Source organism: Rhamphochromis longiceps, linkage group LG6 (genome assembly GCF_057381845.1).
Source record: "Rhamphochromis longiceps isolate RC_006_pf linkage group LG6, R_longiceps_female_GT1.1, whole genome shotgun sequence".
Lineage (NCBI taxonomy): Eukaryota > Metazoa > Chordata > Actinopteri > Cichliformes > Cichlidae > Rhamphochromis > Rhamphochromis longiceps.
Window position 1 is genome coordinate 7,465,004 of NC_140562.1, and position 17,993 is coordinate 7,482,996.

Below are 17,993 nucleotides of genomic sequence, written 5' to 3' on the forward strand. Positions count from 1 at the left end.
ATAAAATAGTGTGCAAATACTGATAACAGTGCAAATGTTTGCAATATAAGAAATAAATAAAAAATGTGAACTTTGCAGTGTTGCTCTGTGGTGCAGCTACGACACCATAGCAAAGTTTACACACTGTGTCTACACTGTAAAAACTGTGATTGGGGTTAATTAGGATCTAATAGGAGAGTAATAGTAATTATTACTCAGTAAAAACGTGTATGAGTAGTTTTAATCAAATCTAAGCAAAATTCAACAATTTTGAGATGTTCAGTTATTTAAATTTACACAGTTTTGTTTGGGGTAAATTCAGCAATGGTTTGTTGAGTAGATTTTAAAAAAAATGTTTGAGTACTAAAAAAATTTAAGAAATCTAATAGATTTAACTGATGAAAGCATTTTCATTTTAATCATTGAACACTTCCGCCCATAATCCTTTGTGCCACGTGCAGGACACACGCGCTTCATGAGTGGACATCTCCATTTTGTCAGAGGTAAGACTTCTTAATTTGTTCAAATATAAGACACGGTTTAAACAATAACGTATATCGGTTTTGAGTAAAGGTTTTAAACAGTATGATACGTCGAAATTTTATTAATAATCATCACTGTAATGATAGTATCGTATTTTTACACAAATGGCAGTTAGTGGACTGCTAGCACAAGGTCACTTTCCAAGCCTTCACGACTGTGTTACTGAACAGCTTTAACTAACCACATGTTTTACCGTATTAAAAAACATCAACGACATATTCCGATGAGTTTTAACGTCTTTCATCCACGTTTAAAAGTTCATGAAAATGTTTTGCGCTCAGTTGTGAGTGATTTTGTCAGCCACAGTCAGTTTTTCGAACTCCAGTTTCCAATAATGGCGGCCGCTACTAAGTTTTAAAATTACTCTTAGTAATCTTTCTGGGTCACAAAATAAACTTTTAACATATTTTCAGGCGAGAAAGTAGCTGTGTAAACATCAAACATCTGCTCGGTTCATCAAGATATCGCATGTTTGCAAAAGTGCTTCGACGTTTTCGGAGCATCTGCTACCCACCAGCTCGATAGCAAGCCGGGAGCTCGAGGGTCACTGAAGCCGCTGAGAACGGCACAATTCCCGGCACATCATTTTCAGATCACCGTGGGGTTTCGCTACTCAGTTTAAACGTAATGTATAAGTCACTTAGACAACCTAAAAATGTTATTGTTTGGTTTTTTCGGTATTTTATTTGTTCGTGAGTAAATCGGTTTGGCTGAGATTAAAGTTATTAGATTAGATTAGATAAAACAAAACTTTATTAATCCTCCGGGATTTTCACACAGCTGAATAAACGTCAAACAGAAAACTGATTAAACAAAAATGTGAGACGGTCGAGAATTTACTCCAGCGTCCTGTTATATTTTAGATAGCAAGGAGCAGACGGCTGAGTTTATTAAACTCCACCGAGACAGCGGTGACGCTAATCAGAAGGCTAGACCGTCCAATTTCCCCAGCCGTTTACTTCCAGCCTACCCGACCTTCTGGGGACCCGGCCCACGTAGACCGCGAAGGCCGGGTCCTCAGGAGGATGCAGCCCATGAATTTGGACAAACTTTTAAGATATTTTCATGCGAGGTGCTGTGTAAACTTCAAATACCTGCTCGGTTTATCAAGACATCGCATATTTGCAAAAGTGCTCTAAAGGTTTGTGTTCGTTTAGAGGCGTTAAGTCAGTGTCAGTGAGTTTATATTTACTGTTAAGAGTAAATATCTCACCAGAAAATTTGTAGAATCATTATTAGAAAATAACAGTAAACGTCCTTATATGTTTTGAAATGTGTTAATCTATTGGAATGACTGCGTGTGTTTGTGTAAATTTTTTATTTTGGAGACTGCTATTAATGATAATGTTGCTTTCCTTTCAGGTAATGGAAGATCCCTCAACTTAAATTCACCTGATCAGCATGTAGACTGTGCATTATAAAGTAAGTTGTGATAACATGTTATATTAAATTAAACTAATGGTTTTGAAATTGAAGCGGCATAAAATTACCAAATTGACCCCACTTAATCTAACTTATTTGTTTTTGTAAAAACAATAAGTAGAAAATAATTGCTTATTATTTGTAGGATTTTTTTCTTCTTCTCTATAATCTCAACATCAAATGTGTATAGATACCCATGCTCTTACATTTGTCATGAAAAACTATTTAGATTCTTAGATATATATTTTTCCATCACTTTAGGACCTGGCAAATGGGATGGCAGTGTAAGATATGCAAATCTTTTTCAACAAACAAACAAACAACAAAAAACAAAACGACAACAACAAAAACTTGATAACATGTACATCTCCCAAGTATTTGTTATTTGCAACATTTGGTGTGTTGAAGTGTGCTTTTTGTTTTATAGTTTTATATCTCAACTATTGTATAAATGAAAAGTAATAACTAATTTTATTTAATTGAAGGGAAATTTAACTCTGCCCATTTACATTTTATTCTAGGTTGAACAAGATGGAGGCAAAGCTTCGTGTAATTATTGATGACCAAATCGAGAAGTTGGTTCTTCCATCAGGGATCCCACCAACATTGGAGGAGCTGCAGAGTGTTGTGAAGGATACTTTTGGGATTTCAAATGACTTCAGTCTTCAGTATTTTGACCCAGAATTCCAGGACTACTTCACTCTTCACAGAGCTGACCAGATAAAAGACAAAGACACTGTGAAGGTTGTTGGCATCACCCCAGTCATGCTAAGCTTGACTCCGGTTGATGACAGTTTTGGCGGCCCCTCTGGCCAACTGTCTGACTATGACTCCTCATATGCTGAGTCAGTTGTATCCAATGCAGACTCTGCTGCAACTACTTCTTCTCAGGACACCATTATTCTCAAAAGGCAGAAGACCACAGAACGTTGTGAGCCCTGGCCGAAACAGTTTCCCATTCCACAGTTTGCATATGAAACTGAGATGTACCGGGAAAGAGCCACTGAGGAGTATAAAAAGAATGGAAATCTTCTGCCCACCTCCAAAGTAAAGACTGATATTCTTGAGAAGTTGGCTGAAACTATATTTACATTTACGGCCTATCCTTCAAGTGCACAGGTTAGTTATGTTGCTGAGGCACTTGTGACAAAATACCCTTGTCTCAAGGAACCTGGCTCTTTCTCAGGTTATTATGGTTGGCAACAAAGCATCAAATACAAGATGGCCAATTATCGTACAAAACTTAGAGGGTTTGGTGTTCCTGAGTTGACATGCAATGCCATGAAACACAAGAGTCCAGGTGACCAGAAGTCTGCAAATAAAGTGAAAAAGCCTCGGAAAGCAGAGGTAAATTACCTTCCGCCATATCCAGCAGGTGAAGATGAGGACAGTCAAGAAGAAGAGAGAATTCAGTTGCTTACTGAAGTCAAGAAAAGAGACAACAACAAAGTGATAAAAGAAAAAATGGCTAAAACATTTGCACATAGACGACATGAAATTGTCAACCTGTCCCCCAGCATTGAAGACATCAAAGCCAGATGGCCAGCTTTGTTTGAGGCATCTCATGTGAGTTCCAAATTCATTTTGGGTAGGCTTTTGGGTTTTTTTAATGTAATCTTTCAAACTTCAAATAATTTGAGGCCGCATCATGTTTTTTTTTGTCGTTCAGCTGCAGGATGAGTTCTACAGGATTACCCTGGTACACCTTGAACCCAAATTCATGTCCATGCTGGATGAGTACACTCCCAAACTGTTGGCCCTTTTCCATTCCAAGGGGGGAGCCATGGGATTGAAGTTGCAGGCTATCATAGCCAAGGTATTTTCCACAGACATTTCAGCTTGGAATTTTATTTAAAGAATTTTTTTGTCAAATTTCATTTGCATGGTGCACAGCTCCACTAATTTGTTTGCATGTTTTTGTCAGTGCAAGAGGACGCCAGGACGTCACTGATATAATTAACAACACAATTATGGGTTTCATGTTTTAATTGTATTTTAAATACATGTCTATTCTTAGTAAAAACAAACAAACAAAAAACAAACAAAAAAACACAAGTACAGGTATTGCTGGGTTTTTGTTTTGTCCCAAGAAGGAAAAACCCTTTCTGACGAACATAAACTAAATTAGATAAAAAACTAAAAGAATAAATTAATGTAATTTACTAAAACGACACATTTAAAGATTGAAGCTTACAAGCATGTTGACAATACCTTTGTGTTGACTGTCAGCACCCAGGCATGTGCATTAACATCAGCTAATTATCGCACATAATGTTCCATGTGATGATAATTTGATATTTAACAGTTTTTTTTAATACTGCCAATTCTCACAGTTTTGTCTTAATAAATGGTCACTTATCTGATGGTAATTTTTGGAATTCTTGCTCATTTTCAGTCACCAAGCAATCCTAGCAATGACATAACCAGAAATCTGGTTATTCGGTGCTTGATGGTGTACCTTGGGGAGTCCATTGATCAACTGATCAAAGCGTACAGTGTAAGTGTTGAAGTAGAAACATTATTCTGTTTTTGTTATTCATATGTGTTTGTCAAGTTTCAAATAATTTGAGGCATTATCATGTTCTATTTGTCATTCAGCTACAGGATGTGTCCAGGAAATATTTCATGTGTGCAACTACAGTCAGAAAACTCATGTGTTTGTTGTTTCAGGATGCTGATGAGGATGGTGTGTCACAAGATCTTTCTGAACAGAGGATGAAAATCTACAAAATCAAGGCTGTTGGATCTGAGGAGGATGACATTGGCATTGTGCTGGAGGGTGTGAGAGTTATGCCTGCTCTGGGCAATTTTCCAAGAGCATGCGCAATGCTGGTTGAATTGACATATGCAGTCAATCTTGCCTATCCCAAAGAGCTAAAATACACCTTGGAAGTATTCCAGAAAACTTTCCTTGAACTGGATTGTGCTAAGCTCTCACCAAAAGTGAACAGCCTCAAGAACAAGTTATTGGCTTAAGTGAGGACTCTGAAAGAATGAAAGGGAAATAAGCTCACTGAAAACCTTTGGTTTGTCTTTGTTAGATGCAGCTATCTTTTCAGTTTTCAAAATAATTTCAACTTATTCATGTCTTACCCAAATGACCTGCAATGTGTCAGGCTGTATTTGTGCTCTTCATTTTAATGTTTGTTTTTTATTACCTACAAGTTTCTTAGGAATATTCTGTTTGAAAGGCAACAAATTGGAGGAATCACTAGTGAAGCTTTTCTTTGTTTATAGTGTATGTTACTATAAAACATTAGTTTAAAACAACTTTAAAATTTAACAGAAGTGCAGTCCTGTAGCTGTAGAAATGTTACTTCCTCTTACATGTGTCTTAGATTTTCTCAGGTTAAACATCCAAATTGGGATAAAAGGTTGATTTACATTATTGATATTCCATGTACATGAGTTAAAAAACCTTTGTTCTACAGTTATATTGAGTGATTCAATTTAACAAAAGATTGACTAACTAAAGTTTTTGTTAGTCAATCATAAATAAGTAACAGAGATAAAGGAAACGGTAAAGGATATTCAAATTTCAGGTTCATGTTGATATTACAGTCTAATCTAAAGATTAATTTCTTTTTTACAAAACTGGTTTACATTCATGCAGTTTATGTTGCTGTTGCTCTGTACACAAAGCTGTGTGATAAACTGTTTATGACACTAAAACAAATTTACAGCAGAGGAATGTATTTAGGAGATCAGGAGATTGTTGATGAGAATTCAGTGTATACGAGCAGAAAAATGTTATATTATAAATTACTGTGTTTTATTTTCCACAATAAAACAAATTACTGTGTTGATGTTTTCTTTGTGAAATTGATTCATTTTACTCAGAAAATAAGTTAAATTCATTTCATTTTCTCTTATTATTCAGTCATTATTTTTAAGGTTTATTTGGAAAATTATTGAATCCAATTTGAGTTTTACTGAAAAAACAAGAAGATTTCATTTCTTTGTAATGGATATTTTAGGAAGTTTTTACTAAACATTTGCCAGATAGTTAGTAAATTCAAAGTAATTTTTCTCAGAGACTTATTTCATATCAATTTTTTTTTTTTGGTAAAGTTGGGCAATTTCAACCTTCAGTTTGAGATTTTGACCCTAAATCCAACACATATTTACAGTTTAATTCTATTAATATCTACTTTTGTTTTCTATTTGAATTTAATTAACATTTTCTCTACATTTTACATAAATCTTTTGAAATTAAAATCTACTTAATTATTTCAAGTGTCACTTTGTTGCCATAACTTTTTTAAGTAACCTCTAGTCACAGTTTTTACAGTGTACTTGATCCACATCTGATTCCGCGAACCCATAATGTTTCCACACCACTGAAGTTTTTTTTCTTTACCTTTCTTTTCAACCAACGGCAGTCACTCTCCTCTCCAAATAACTTCTGCTTAGCTTTCCGAGCTTCCCTCGGGTCCTCTTAATTGTTGTGACGCGTGTTCGAAATGCAGAGCAGTGCGCTTGATTTGCCACATGGAGCAGCGCGAGAGTAAAGCATGAGGGAGGGGCTAATAATCGGCTCAGTCATTTTTAATGATCGTTGAAAGCCCAGATCGTAATCGTGATTAAAATTCGATTAATTGAGCAGCCCTACTCTGACGTCTTTGTTTGACAGTCGATCAGCTGCTGCGGAAAGAACAAGCCGGGTTCCGGAATGGACGATCCTGTTCAGAGCAGATTTTTGTGCTACGGACAATAATCGATCAAAGTGCCGAGCTACAGCAACGACTGTCAATCAATTTCATAGACTTTACAAAAGCGTTCGACAGCGTGCATCAAGAAACGATCTGGAGAATTGCCGGTCCTACGGCATACCGGAGATGTTCGTTAGCCTCCTGAGAAACATCTACCACGAGTCAAGCTGCTGTGTCCATACAGATAGTGGGATTTCGGACTCGTTCGAGATCAAGACGGGAGTCCGACAAGGCTTGGTTATATCGCCGTTTCTGTTTGTACTGGCTGTGGATTTCATCTTGCGGCATACCCTGCGGGACAGGGAGCATGGAGTCCAAGGACACGACGGACGACAAATTGCAGATCTTGATTTCGCGGACGACATTTTGCTGCTCAGATCTACTCAACGCTCCATTTGTGATTTGACCACCATGCTGGAAAATGAAGCGTCAAAGATTGGCTTGCAGATCAGCGCTGCAAAAAGCAAAGTCATGCGGCTCGGTTAGGCCAGAGCAAATACTCCGGTACTCGTTGGCCACCACCTGCTTGATGAAGTCAATCAGTTCACTTTTCTGGGCAGTGTGATAACACCGAACAGTGGCTCAGACAAGGACGTCGCCTGTCGGCTTGAAAAGGCAGCATCGGCCATGCGCAACTTGAATCCAGTTTGGAGATCGACCGCCATCTCGATATCATCCAAAGTCCATTTGTTCAATACGATACTCATACCAATGGCTATCTATGCGAATGAAACATGGAAGTCGACGGCAACGATTACCCGACGACTGAATGTTTTCCAACAGCACGGCCTCCGACAGATTCTCAAAATTTCATATCGAGATCATGTTACCAACGAGGAGGTCCTTCAGCGCACTGCCTCACAACAGCTAGCAGACGTGGCATTGGAGCGACGATTTCGTTTCGCCATCACGTTCTTCGCCAACATCCAAAATGATTACCGAAGATAGCCATGTCATGAAGACCTGTCATGGAGCTGCGGACGACCAAAACAGACGTGGAGACGGTCATTCATTGAGGGCCTGAAAGCGGTCGATCTTTCATGGGATGAGGCTGAAGATGTGGCTGCAAACCAAACTCATTGGCGAGCCCTTGTGGCCCAATGCGCCATCCGTCACAGGAGGAACTAAGTCTAAGTAGAACAAAGAGCGGTCTACAGTGGAGATATGGAGATATAGACTTTACTATTACACAAAATAGTAAGGCAGATGTTGAAGTGGAGGATGCCATCCTGTACCTCCTACACAGAGCCCACTCACACCTGGACAGGGGAAAAAGCACGGTCAGGATCCTGTTTCTTGACTTTTCAAGTGCCTTTAATACCATCCGGCCCTGTATGCTTCAGGAAAAACTGAACAGGATGCAGGTGGACTCCTGCCTGGTCACTTGGATCTTAAACTACCTCACCGACAGACCACAGTACGTCAGGCTGAAGGACATCACGTCTGACACTGTGGTCAGCAGCACAGGAGCACCACAGGGAACTGTGCTGTCCCCTCTTCTCTTCACCCTGTACACCTCTGATTTCTGCTACAATTCTGAATTATGCCATATTCAGAAGTTTGCAGATGACACAGCCATCATGGGGTGTATCTGGGATGATCAGGAAGAGGAGTACAGAAGTCTGGTGAGGAACTTTGTCACATGGAGTCACACAAACCACATGCAACTCAACACCTCAAAGACCAAGGAACTGGTTGTGGACTTCGGGAGGTCCAGAGCAGGTCCACTGCCAGTTCAGATAGAGGGAGAGGAGGTGGAGGTGGTCAACACATACAAGTACCTCGGGCTGTGGGTGGACAACAAACTGGACTGGTCATGCAACTCAGTGCCGACTGTACTTCCTCAGGAGGCTGAGGTCTTTTAACATCTGCAGGAAGCTCCTGAGGATGTTTTACCAGTCAGTGGTTGCTGGAGTACTTTTCTATGCTGTGGTGTGCTGGGGGAGCAGCACAGCAAAGAAGGACTCATCCAGGCTGGAAGAACTGATCAGGAAGGCTGGCTCTGTGGTCGGCATGAAACTGGACACTCTGGTGACAGTGGCAGAGAAAAGGACATTAAAGAAACTGCTGGACATTATGGACAATGCTGGGCATCCTCTGCACACGGCCATAAACAACCAGAGGAGCCTGTTCAGTGACAGGTTGCTTCTCCCAAAGACCAACAGACTTAAAAAACTCCTTGTTCCACACGCCATCAAACTGTTTAACTCCTCTCTGGAGGGGAGAGGGAGGGGAAACAGGAGGACAAAGGAGGAGGGAACAGCTGTAGTGCCTCTTCACTGTGCAATACTTAATATCCAACGGAGCAATAGACTCACAATACTTGAAATGTGCAAATCCCTTGCATTCTTATTCGTATTTATTTTATTTATCCCTTGTGTATACTCTGTATTTATATATATGGTATATTTCTGCTCACATTCTGTAACTTCTGTCGATGCTGTGCTATTGGAAACCGAATTTCCTGGAGGAACCCACCCGAGGGATTAATAAAGTTTTATCTAATCTAATCTAAAAGACAAAAGAGCAATCAAAGTTATACATTATAGTTCTAACAGAATTGCCACTCTGTAAGCATCTGCAAGGCTAACACAAAGAATCCAGGGCAATGATAAAGCTGGTTAGGCTGACCGCAGCCCATCAGTCTGACTAGGGATGGGTATCGTTTAGGTTTTATCCGATACCGGTGCCAAATCGGTACTTTTGAAACGGTGCCGGTGCTTAAACGGTGCTCGAACCGGTGCTTAAAGAATGGAGAACACAAACTTTGTCCAAAAACCTCTCATGTTCAGCTGGGTTTTTTTTGTAAAAAGATAACAATGTTAGCCTTTTCTGCAGCTATGGGGCATATATGGTATCACTCTTGGCTGGAAGCAGTGCTTAAACAATGGAAAAAACACAAACTTTGTCCAAAAACCTCTCATGTTTAACTGTTTTCCACTTTTTCTTTGGTCATTTTAGCCTTTTTGTCCAGGGTGAAGGGAGTACCTGCCATCAAACAAGAAGACAGCCGCATGTAGCTATGATGATGTTTGCTAGTTCACCTTACATGCATTAATGTAATAACATGGTTAGCCTACTCAACGTAAATTACACACGAACAACATTAAGCTACTCACGCAGAGAAGAACGGCTGCTGCTGCATCATCATCCTCATCATTTCTGCTACACTGGCAGGGCTAGGGGCCAGGACTCTCCTCTTCGGGTTTTTGGGGGATGTTGCTCCGGGTCCGATAACTGGCAACCCACCCGACGTGCACGGTGTGAGGTCTCGCAGCAAGCTATCAAATACGGCGCATTTCTCGGCTTTTAAAAAAAACGCTATGCGTCGCCAGCTGTTTAATCGGATTCTTGGTGTTACCTCCTTTGACAGTATCACAGTATCAGCTTAAAGCACTTGTTGCTGCTGAGTTTGCATATTTTGCTGTGAAGTACAGCCAGACTTTTGACCGCTTCGCCTTGGACATTTTTAATCTGTAGCTCTGCTCTAACAGAACGTACGTACCTGGCCCCGCCTACTATCCTCGGAAACGTAAAATGATTGGCTAGAAGTGTATCACAGCTCAGGAAAAAAAAGCACCGAAATGTGCGCTGCTTTTCGGTCTGGTTACTACCGTTTATGTCAGAACCGGTGCCATCATGGCACCGGACACCGGTACCCATCCCTAAGTCTGACCCTGACAAATAACCAAGGCAATGACGAGCCATCAAGTTTGCTTGATGGTCATATTTCTACGGTAGAATCACTCTGGCGATCACTTTAAGATCTGCTTGGATTGGTTTTGAACAACGCTTTGCGTTGTTGGCTTTGTGATCATATGTAAATACTGAAAGACAGACTCCTAATAATTATGTCATAGGTAATTATTTCAATTTTATGAAATAACACACAAGTAATGTAACCAGTAGTGTTACTTTTCTTGAGTAGTGACCCCAACAAAACTATAAAAACAAGTACACATTTGATATCACTATATTAAGTATTATGGAACAGTGCAATTACTCTAAGATCGCTGTCAGCAGGAAATAAGCAGGGATTAAACATTACATTTGTATTCACTCACACGTCCAAATAAAAATAATTGGATTTAGGTGTTCATATTACTTCGATGGCCACAGATGTTTAAATATCAAAAAAAGATCTAGGTGCTTCTACAAACATTTGTGAAAGAATAGGTCTCTCTCATGAGCTCAGTGAATTCCAGCGTTCTACTATGATAGGATGTCACCTGTGCAACATGTTCAGTTGTGAAATGTCCTGTTAGACTGTTAGTTGTATTATAACCAAATGGAAGACACTGAGAACAACAGCAGCTCAGCTATGAAGTGGTAGGCCACCTGGATCAGCAAATGCTGGGAATAGTATGTAGTAGTTATGTTCAACATATGATTTCATATGTTGAACATAACAAGCTAGGAGCATAGCATGCAGCTATGCAGCATAGGTTACCATGACAGTGTATCCCAGTAAGAGGTGAATAACCACTGAACAACACCGAAACTCACTGGTAAACCTAAAATTACCTTGCTAGTTGTTGCTAATCTTGTTTGGTTCTCTCAAATGACTCTAGGTCTAATTTAATTAGTTAACTGACTGGTTTAATCTGATCAGTTTGGGTTACCAAAAGAAGGCAGCCGGTCTCTGAAGTGCAGTTTTGTTGTCATTCCTGAAAAAACACACAAACAAAGCCAGAAAACTATGAATAAAAATGCTTCCTAAAAGTGATGTAATATTTTTGTTAAGGGCTGTGCATTAAAGCTGAATGACTGTATTTCATTTCGGCGCTCTTCATCCCTACAGTGGAGTTTAAGTTAAACTATCAAGGTGTGATTAAAGTGCAGACTTTTATCTTTAATTCAAGGGGTTTAAAAGAAATATTTTATTGTCTATTCAGGCGTTACAGCCATTTTTATCCACAGGCCCAGATTTTAAGAGCCTCTAATGCTGACTGAAAAACAGTTTCATAAACAGTTTCAAGGCCAGTCTTGTTGTTGCATGAAAAATTAAGATAAAAGATCTAGACGTCACTTCAAGTGTTTCACTTGCATTTGCTATGTTTTTACTGGAACTTAATTAATACAAGTGAAGGAGGAACAGTCAGACTGACAAAATAAAACCACTAGTGTTTATGATGATGTGACTGGTGATATGAGAAGAAGAATGAACTCTGAAGTCTCTGAAGCTATACTCTGTGCACTGATTCTGCAAAATGCTGTAAAACTGATCAGATGGGGATCTAGTTAGCCCAACGTCTTTTGACCCTATGAACATGGTGCACTGTTTATAAAATGGCTGCAATTCATGCAGAGTTCATGCAAAACTCCTTAAATTAAAGCTGTACTTCAATCACATCTAGATTTTTTGATTTGGTAGTAGTACAAAATCAGAGATTGCACAAATATTTACGATGTAACTGAATTTGTAATGTGTCATGCATGTAAAGTAGAATGCATGGGTGTGATGGGTTTGTATGAGTTCACGGAGTGTATTGTGTGTATACCAGTGTTTGGAAGGAGTTGTTCTATTGTTTCTTTACTTTCCACAGTCACACCTATAAAAAAAAACTTACAATGAATTCCTCAATGTTTGGTTATCATGGTTAAGTCTCAACTATAATTTCATTTTGGTATTTTTAGAATTTATCTCTATTTTGTGATTAATGACAAGAGAAATCAGTTAATGTAAAAACTTGGCACCAGATAGTGCCACCAGGGAGATGCCTATACAAAGAGGTTAATGTGTAAAGGTCAGCGTACCCAGGAAGGCGTCGACAAGGATACCGACTCCACTCATGGCTTTAAAGAAGATGTTTGGTAGCTGACTGTCACCTCTTCTCAACACCTCCCCCTGTGAAACTTGAGATGGAACAACAGCTGCTGTGCGACTAAGCTCCACCGGATTACTGGGGGTCAATGAAAAGACATGTCACATGCCAAGTTAAAAACATCTGACCATGTTTCTGAAGCAATTGTTACCTAAATAAATGCAGGAACCTGAACCAGGTCTGGGGGATTCGCTTATCATCCATGTCCTCGGGGATCAGGGCAGCATCTTCTTCTGGGACTTTAAAGTGAGGGAATGATGGCCCAAAAGTCAGCTGCAGCAACCTGAGCACATTACAGCAATGCAATTACGGACAAAAAAACCATAGGAGTCTGCTCAGTGACGGGTTGCTTCTCCCCAAGTCTAGGACCAACAGACATAAAAACTCCTTTGTCCCACATGCCATCAAACTATTTAACTCCTCGCTAGAGGGAAGGGGGAGGGGAAACGGGAGGACAAAGGAAGGCGGGGACAACTAAACTTTAGTGTTTGCACAAGCTAAACACTAAACAAGAACTAATCACGCGCAATAGACTCACAACAGTCGCAATAATGTGCAAAAGACATTTGGCTGCTACATCTCATTAATGAGTATATTTCATTGCTTATTTATATATTCTGTATTTAAATATGTATATATATGCTATATTTATGCTTATATTTATATTTTATATTCATATCTATCTATCTATCTATCTATCTATCTATCTATCTATCTATCTATCTATCTATCTATCTATCTATCTATCTATCTATCTATCTATCTATCTATCTAGTAGATAGTAACAACATAGCACCAATAATCCAACAAACAAACAATACAATATAGTTCCCCAACAACAACAATAAAAACATCTCCCCATGAGTATTTTGTGGCTGCTGCTGGACAGAACTCAGTCACAGTTTGTGATGTTTCTGAACCTGGAAGTTAAGGCTGCAACAACTCTGCACCACTGTTCCACAACTGCAGGCTGATGTCTCCAGCTGCTCAACATCTGTCTGCATGTCTGCCATAGTGAGCGAGATGGAAAACATCGAGAGCAAGACAGCAGCCACACTTCAAGGAGCACTGCCATCAACATGTCTGATACACCACCTATAGAAATACAAGGACAGGTGAAGAAAGACCGGTGAGACGCAGACAGGAGAAATGGACAGGAGAGACAAATAAAGATACAGGGGGTTAGGATAACTATCACCTGCAGCAGTTGCTGGAGACAGCATGGCATGGTTGATGCGAAGCAAGAAGTGCAACAGAGTCTCCCAGGTGTCTCTACTCATCATGGTACTCTCTTTAGCCAGTACTTGGACAGCACACAGAACCTGCTGATAGAGAGACAGGTAGACCAGATTTACCTGGTCAGACCTGAGTGGAGAGTCAAGAAGAGAAGAGTTCAGAAAAAAACAGTAACAAGTACAACCACATTGATCTGCATGACACCACACTAATGGCTAGTCGTTGGATATGATTAATAGAAGAATTTTATCTTTAATAATCACTGTCTCAACTGGTTTTGGTCTGGTAGGTGTCACTAAATAGAACAGCTTTGTGCAACATAAGGTAGAAGAAACATCAACTATATCAATCTGACCTGACCGATATTCATCAGCCAGTAAAATAAGTATTGATAACTGTTAACACGTATAACATGTTGTTATAACCACATGAATATAATATATGGCTTAACTGGACTCAAAGAAGGGCTGAGTAGCATCTAAAAACATCAGGTATTCAAAACTAACAAGGTCCTTAAAGGTCAATGGTTCCTTAGTGGATCCCTGTATGGGATCAGTAAATCAGGGTAATCAGGTCTAGGAAAGATTGTCTACCTGGGCAAGAACAGATTGAACAGGTGTCGGAGGATCTTCTGGACATACAGGTTGGGGTCTCTGCTGATTGGTGGAGGAGTGGAGTCTCTTGGGGAAACCAGGGCCATTAGCCAATCAGTGTAGATGTCCACGCAGAGTTTGACGGTATCTCCTTCTAGTGGGAGAGTGAGGCCATAACACAAGACCTCCATTGTCCACTTTACCTGCATATTCAGATTATCATTATTATTATTATGTTTCTGTCCTCAGTGATTAGGATTGAGATTAAGATTCAGATGTTTCTTTTGTATTTTTATGATGTGGTTTGTGTTACCTGCACAAGTAAATAAACTTGTTACATTCAGTTTTATTTATGTGGGTTAAATCACAATAACAGTCACCTCATGAGTACTCCAGTAAAGCTAAGAGAGCTGTACAGAGGTTTGGAAGTTACATATACTGTCATAGATACGACTTATGTTTCAAGGAAAATTTACATGCCAAACAGAAAAAGAAGTCCAGACCTGTCATCCACTGAAAATATTTGGTGAATTATTAAACAAAAAAATACAACAAAGGAGGCCTTTGTATCTAGGTTTTAATGATTGGTAAAAGGCTACATTCTCTGTTTATTAATATTTTACACAGCCCCTCTACATTCTTGGTAACAGGGTCTGACTGTATCCAACTTGCTTTGCAGTAAACTGGTCTGGGCTTCAAGTCATTCTTCACTTCCTGCTGTGTTGTCTACCCCCACTGTGTGTTTGGCTTTAGTTAGAGGTCACACTCACCTGTTTGTCTGTGCATAGCAAGCTACGGGTGCCAGGGTTTCCAAGGCCAGCTCCCAGGGGTTTCACCACAGCAACAGCAATATCTCTGCCTACAGAAGGCGGGAAACAGCTGAGCACGCTCACTTGACCCCGCCCACCAGACAGTGATTGGTCCATGGTTGGAAATTCAGAGCTCAACTGCATAACAGACACGCAGAGTTTCTTATCGTGTGAACTGCTTAACAGGCCCTTGGCATGGCAGTTAAAGTGTAGCTGCAGCTACATTAAAACTGTCAGATGTGAGAACAGGTAAACAGATATCAGCAGCTGCAATCTTCCCTTTTTGCATTTTGTGTACATGTTTATTCTGCAGTCTTTCTAAAGTTCACATGAAGTTGGAAAATCTTTCATCTTTGATGCCTTGTTGTCAGTTTAACACATTTACACTGACAACTGAATTGCAACATGAATCTCTAACATGTGAGCCTGAAAGTGTTCAGCTCACGGATAAAATTATCTAAACTATTATAAGGTACAATTACGCTAATGTAATCTGAGGTTAATGTCTTACTATACAATACAATTTGTTATACAATCTATAAATTCAACTGATACAGGATAAAGTGGTTGTTTGTTATTTTGAGTTCATCTAATTTGAAAATATCTCTTCACAGTGTCCATATACAGTCCTTCTCTTAAGAAGAATAGACAGTGGTTAGATGGAGAGAGAAAAGCAGATAATAAAAGAAAGTGAAGGACACAAAGTAAATTGAAGAATAAGATGTGCTGTTGCAAGACATTTGATCACTAAGTAAATAAATAAGTCCAGCTTGTATTGAAATAGTACTGCAGTAAATATACTTCCAGAGAAATGAAATACTGATTACAAGACAGTTCAACATTTCTAACAGCAGATTCCACATGAAACTGAAGTATCATACCTGCACAGGTGAGTCCAGCTGAATGGTTTGCAAGTGAAATTCTTCGCTACCACCTGCTGACACCAACAGTGAAATCAAATCAGTTACTCTAAGGCAAAACTTTAAGCTTCAAGTCACCTTCTGCTGCTGCCTTCAGGGTCAGTTAGGAAATGTGACATTTCAGTCAGAACCGGTTTAACTAGAGGTGTACCTCTTGAGCTGTTATTGCCAGACTGCAGCAAAGCACGGTGTGCAGAGACAGTTTTTAGCTTACATTAAACAGATGGATTTAGTATCAACATGTAGGACCTTCCTGATAGGTTGGTGTCATGTAATGACTCTGTTTGTTTTACTGAAAAAGCTCCATGTGTTAGAGTCCAAACCAGTAATTATCTACTGCTATTCATTCAGATGCTGCTCTCAGCAGTAGGTGGTTGCTCAAAATGTTCCCTAAGAACATCTTGATGCTCAATCATCCAGGTAAGGAAATTCCAAAAAGTTGATTCTGTTCATCTGGTCGTAGCGTTTTCAGTGGGAGAGACATTTAGTCACTCATCCAAGTGACTTCTTCAGTCTCAGCTGACTGCAGGTTTCCCCAACCTTATAAACAGCACCTTTTCACAATGACTGAAACTAGCGCTACTGAATGTGAGGTCAGTTGCTTGAACATTAACTGTCATGACCATTGATCAACAGCCACTGATTAACAACCACTGATCAAAGACCATGAGTATCATTCACAGAGAGTTGGGGAATGGCTGCAATCACAGCATTGTAAGATGGTGACAGATGTACCCTTAAGCCCCCTCCTCGATTTAGAGATGGTCTTTCCCTTTTCACATTAATGGCCTCCTCCTCTTTCAATTATGACGTTGAAAGAGTGTCCACTGGCCTGTAGGTGTAAATAGATTGTGGAGTCCTGGCCTGATGTTAGCTCTTCTGTTTTGTGCCACTGGCTTCGCCAGAGGTTGTTTAGTTTCACCGATGTATAAATAAGGTAATATAGATCTTTATTGTCATTGTTACCAGAACAATGAAACAAACAAAATATATAAAAAAATCTACAGGTACAGTGTAAGGAGTAGGATCAGTGCAGTATAAAGTGTGATGTGATTGCTTGTATTGCACTTTGAGTAAGGGGTAGGAATGCTGGTTGCTATTGTACAGTTATATAATAGAGGTATAAAGTCACAGCAATTCACCAGGCACTTAACGGTGTACAATATATAACTCTATTTGTGTGGAGGGACCCGATCTTTGGAGTGGATACATTTTTGGCGCAGCGTGTTTTGGGGTTTAAAAGCCGCAGAGAGAGAATGTTCTGATACTTATGAGACATAAGGGATCACTGAGGGTTTTCGCTTAGGCAGCAGTTGTCCTTTTTTCCTGGATCGGCTGGAGCTTTCTTTAGGCGCCTTCCCAGCTTTGACAAATGTCCAGCTGGGATAGCTACATTTACTCAGAGCCTTCTTGATGTGATGTTCTTCTGCTTCCCTGGCCGCTGTGTCTGTGGGGATGTGTTCGCTCTGTGTTGTAGCATCCTGATGACACCCAGTTTCTGCTCCTGTGGATGATGAGAGTCAAACCTTAAACACTGATCCGTATGCGTAGGTTTCCGGTACACATCAGCTTTTAGATGTCCCTCATTACTGATGGAAATCTCAGAGTCTAAGAAGGCTAACCTGCCACTTTTCATATCCTCCCTGGTGGAGTTAATGTGATCAGTGAATTGTGGTATGTTCTAACATTTGATTTTCACCCATCCATATACCTGAACCAATAGCTTGGTGGTGTTCCAGGGTAGGATAACCAAGCCCTCTTTTCCATTTCCTCCATTACAGTTTGGCCACAGTGGGTGAAACTGGGGAACCCATGGCACAGCCATGTTTCTGCCTGTAGTACTGACCTTTGTGTGTGAAATTTACAAAAGAAGGTTAGGGATGAAAAATCTGACTATTTTACCCCCCAAAACAAAATGTAATCATAGTTTGTGATGTGAATTCTGTTCATTTGA

At 39.8% G+C, this 17,993-nt stretch overlaps 1 protein-coding gene and 1 long non-coding RNA gene across 4 annotated transcripts in view; one reads left to right on the forward strand and one right to left on the reverse strand.

The window, feature by feature from the left end:
• LOC146667426 (ral GTPase-activating protein subunit beta-like) overlaps positions 1–16,614 on the reverse strand; it is a 34,389-nt gene extending 17,775 nt beyond the window's left edge. Inside the window, exons 1-9 of one of the 3 annotated variants that reach the window (XM_085409114.1) lie at positions 16,001–16,612; positions 15,081–15,257; positions 14,311–14,513; positions 13,680–13,846; positions 13,402–13,576; positions 12,633–12,764; positions 12,414–12,559; positions 12,158–12,208; positions 11,279–11,323 (exon numbers count right to left, since the gene is read on the reverse strand). In XM_085409114.1, the coding sequence (XP_085265240.1) occupies positions 11,279–11,323; positions 12,158–12,208; positions 12,414–12,559; positions 12,633–12,764; positions 13,402–13,576; positions 13,680–13,846; positions 14,311–14,513; positions 15,081–15,236 (1,075 nt within the window). In that variant the 5' untranslated portion in view covers positions 15,237–15,257; positions 16,001–16,612. Of the gene's footprint in view, positions 1–11,278; positions 11,324–12,157; positions 12,209–12,413; positions 12,560–12,632; positions 12,765–13,401; positions 13,577–13,679; positions 13,847–14,310; positions 14,514–15,080; positions 15,258–16,000 lie in introns of all 3 variants that reach the window. The other 2 variants (XM_085409113.1, XM_085409115.1) reach the window with 2 other exon arrangements.
• Positions 223–2,644, forward strand: LOC146667427 (uncharacterized). The gene is made up of 3 exons (XR_014912067.1): positions 223–482; positions 1,885–1,944; positions 2,466–2,644. It is a non-coding gene; the product is annotated as an uncharacterized LOC146667427 (long non-coding RNA).
• Positions 16,615–17,993: the final 1,379 nt, after the last annotated feature.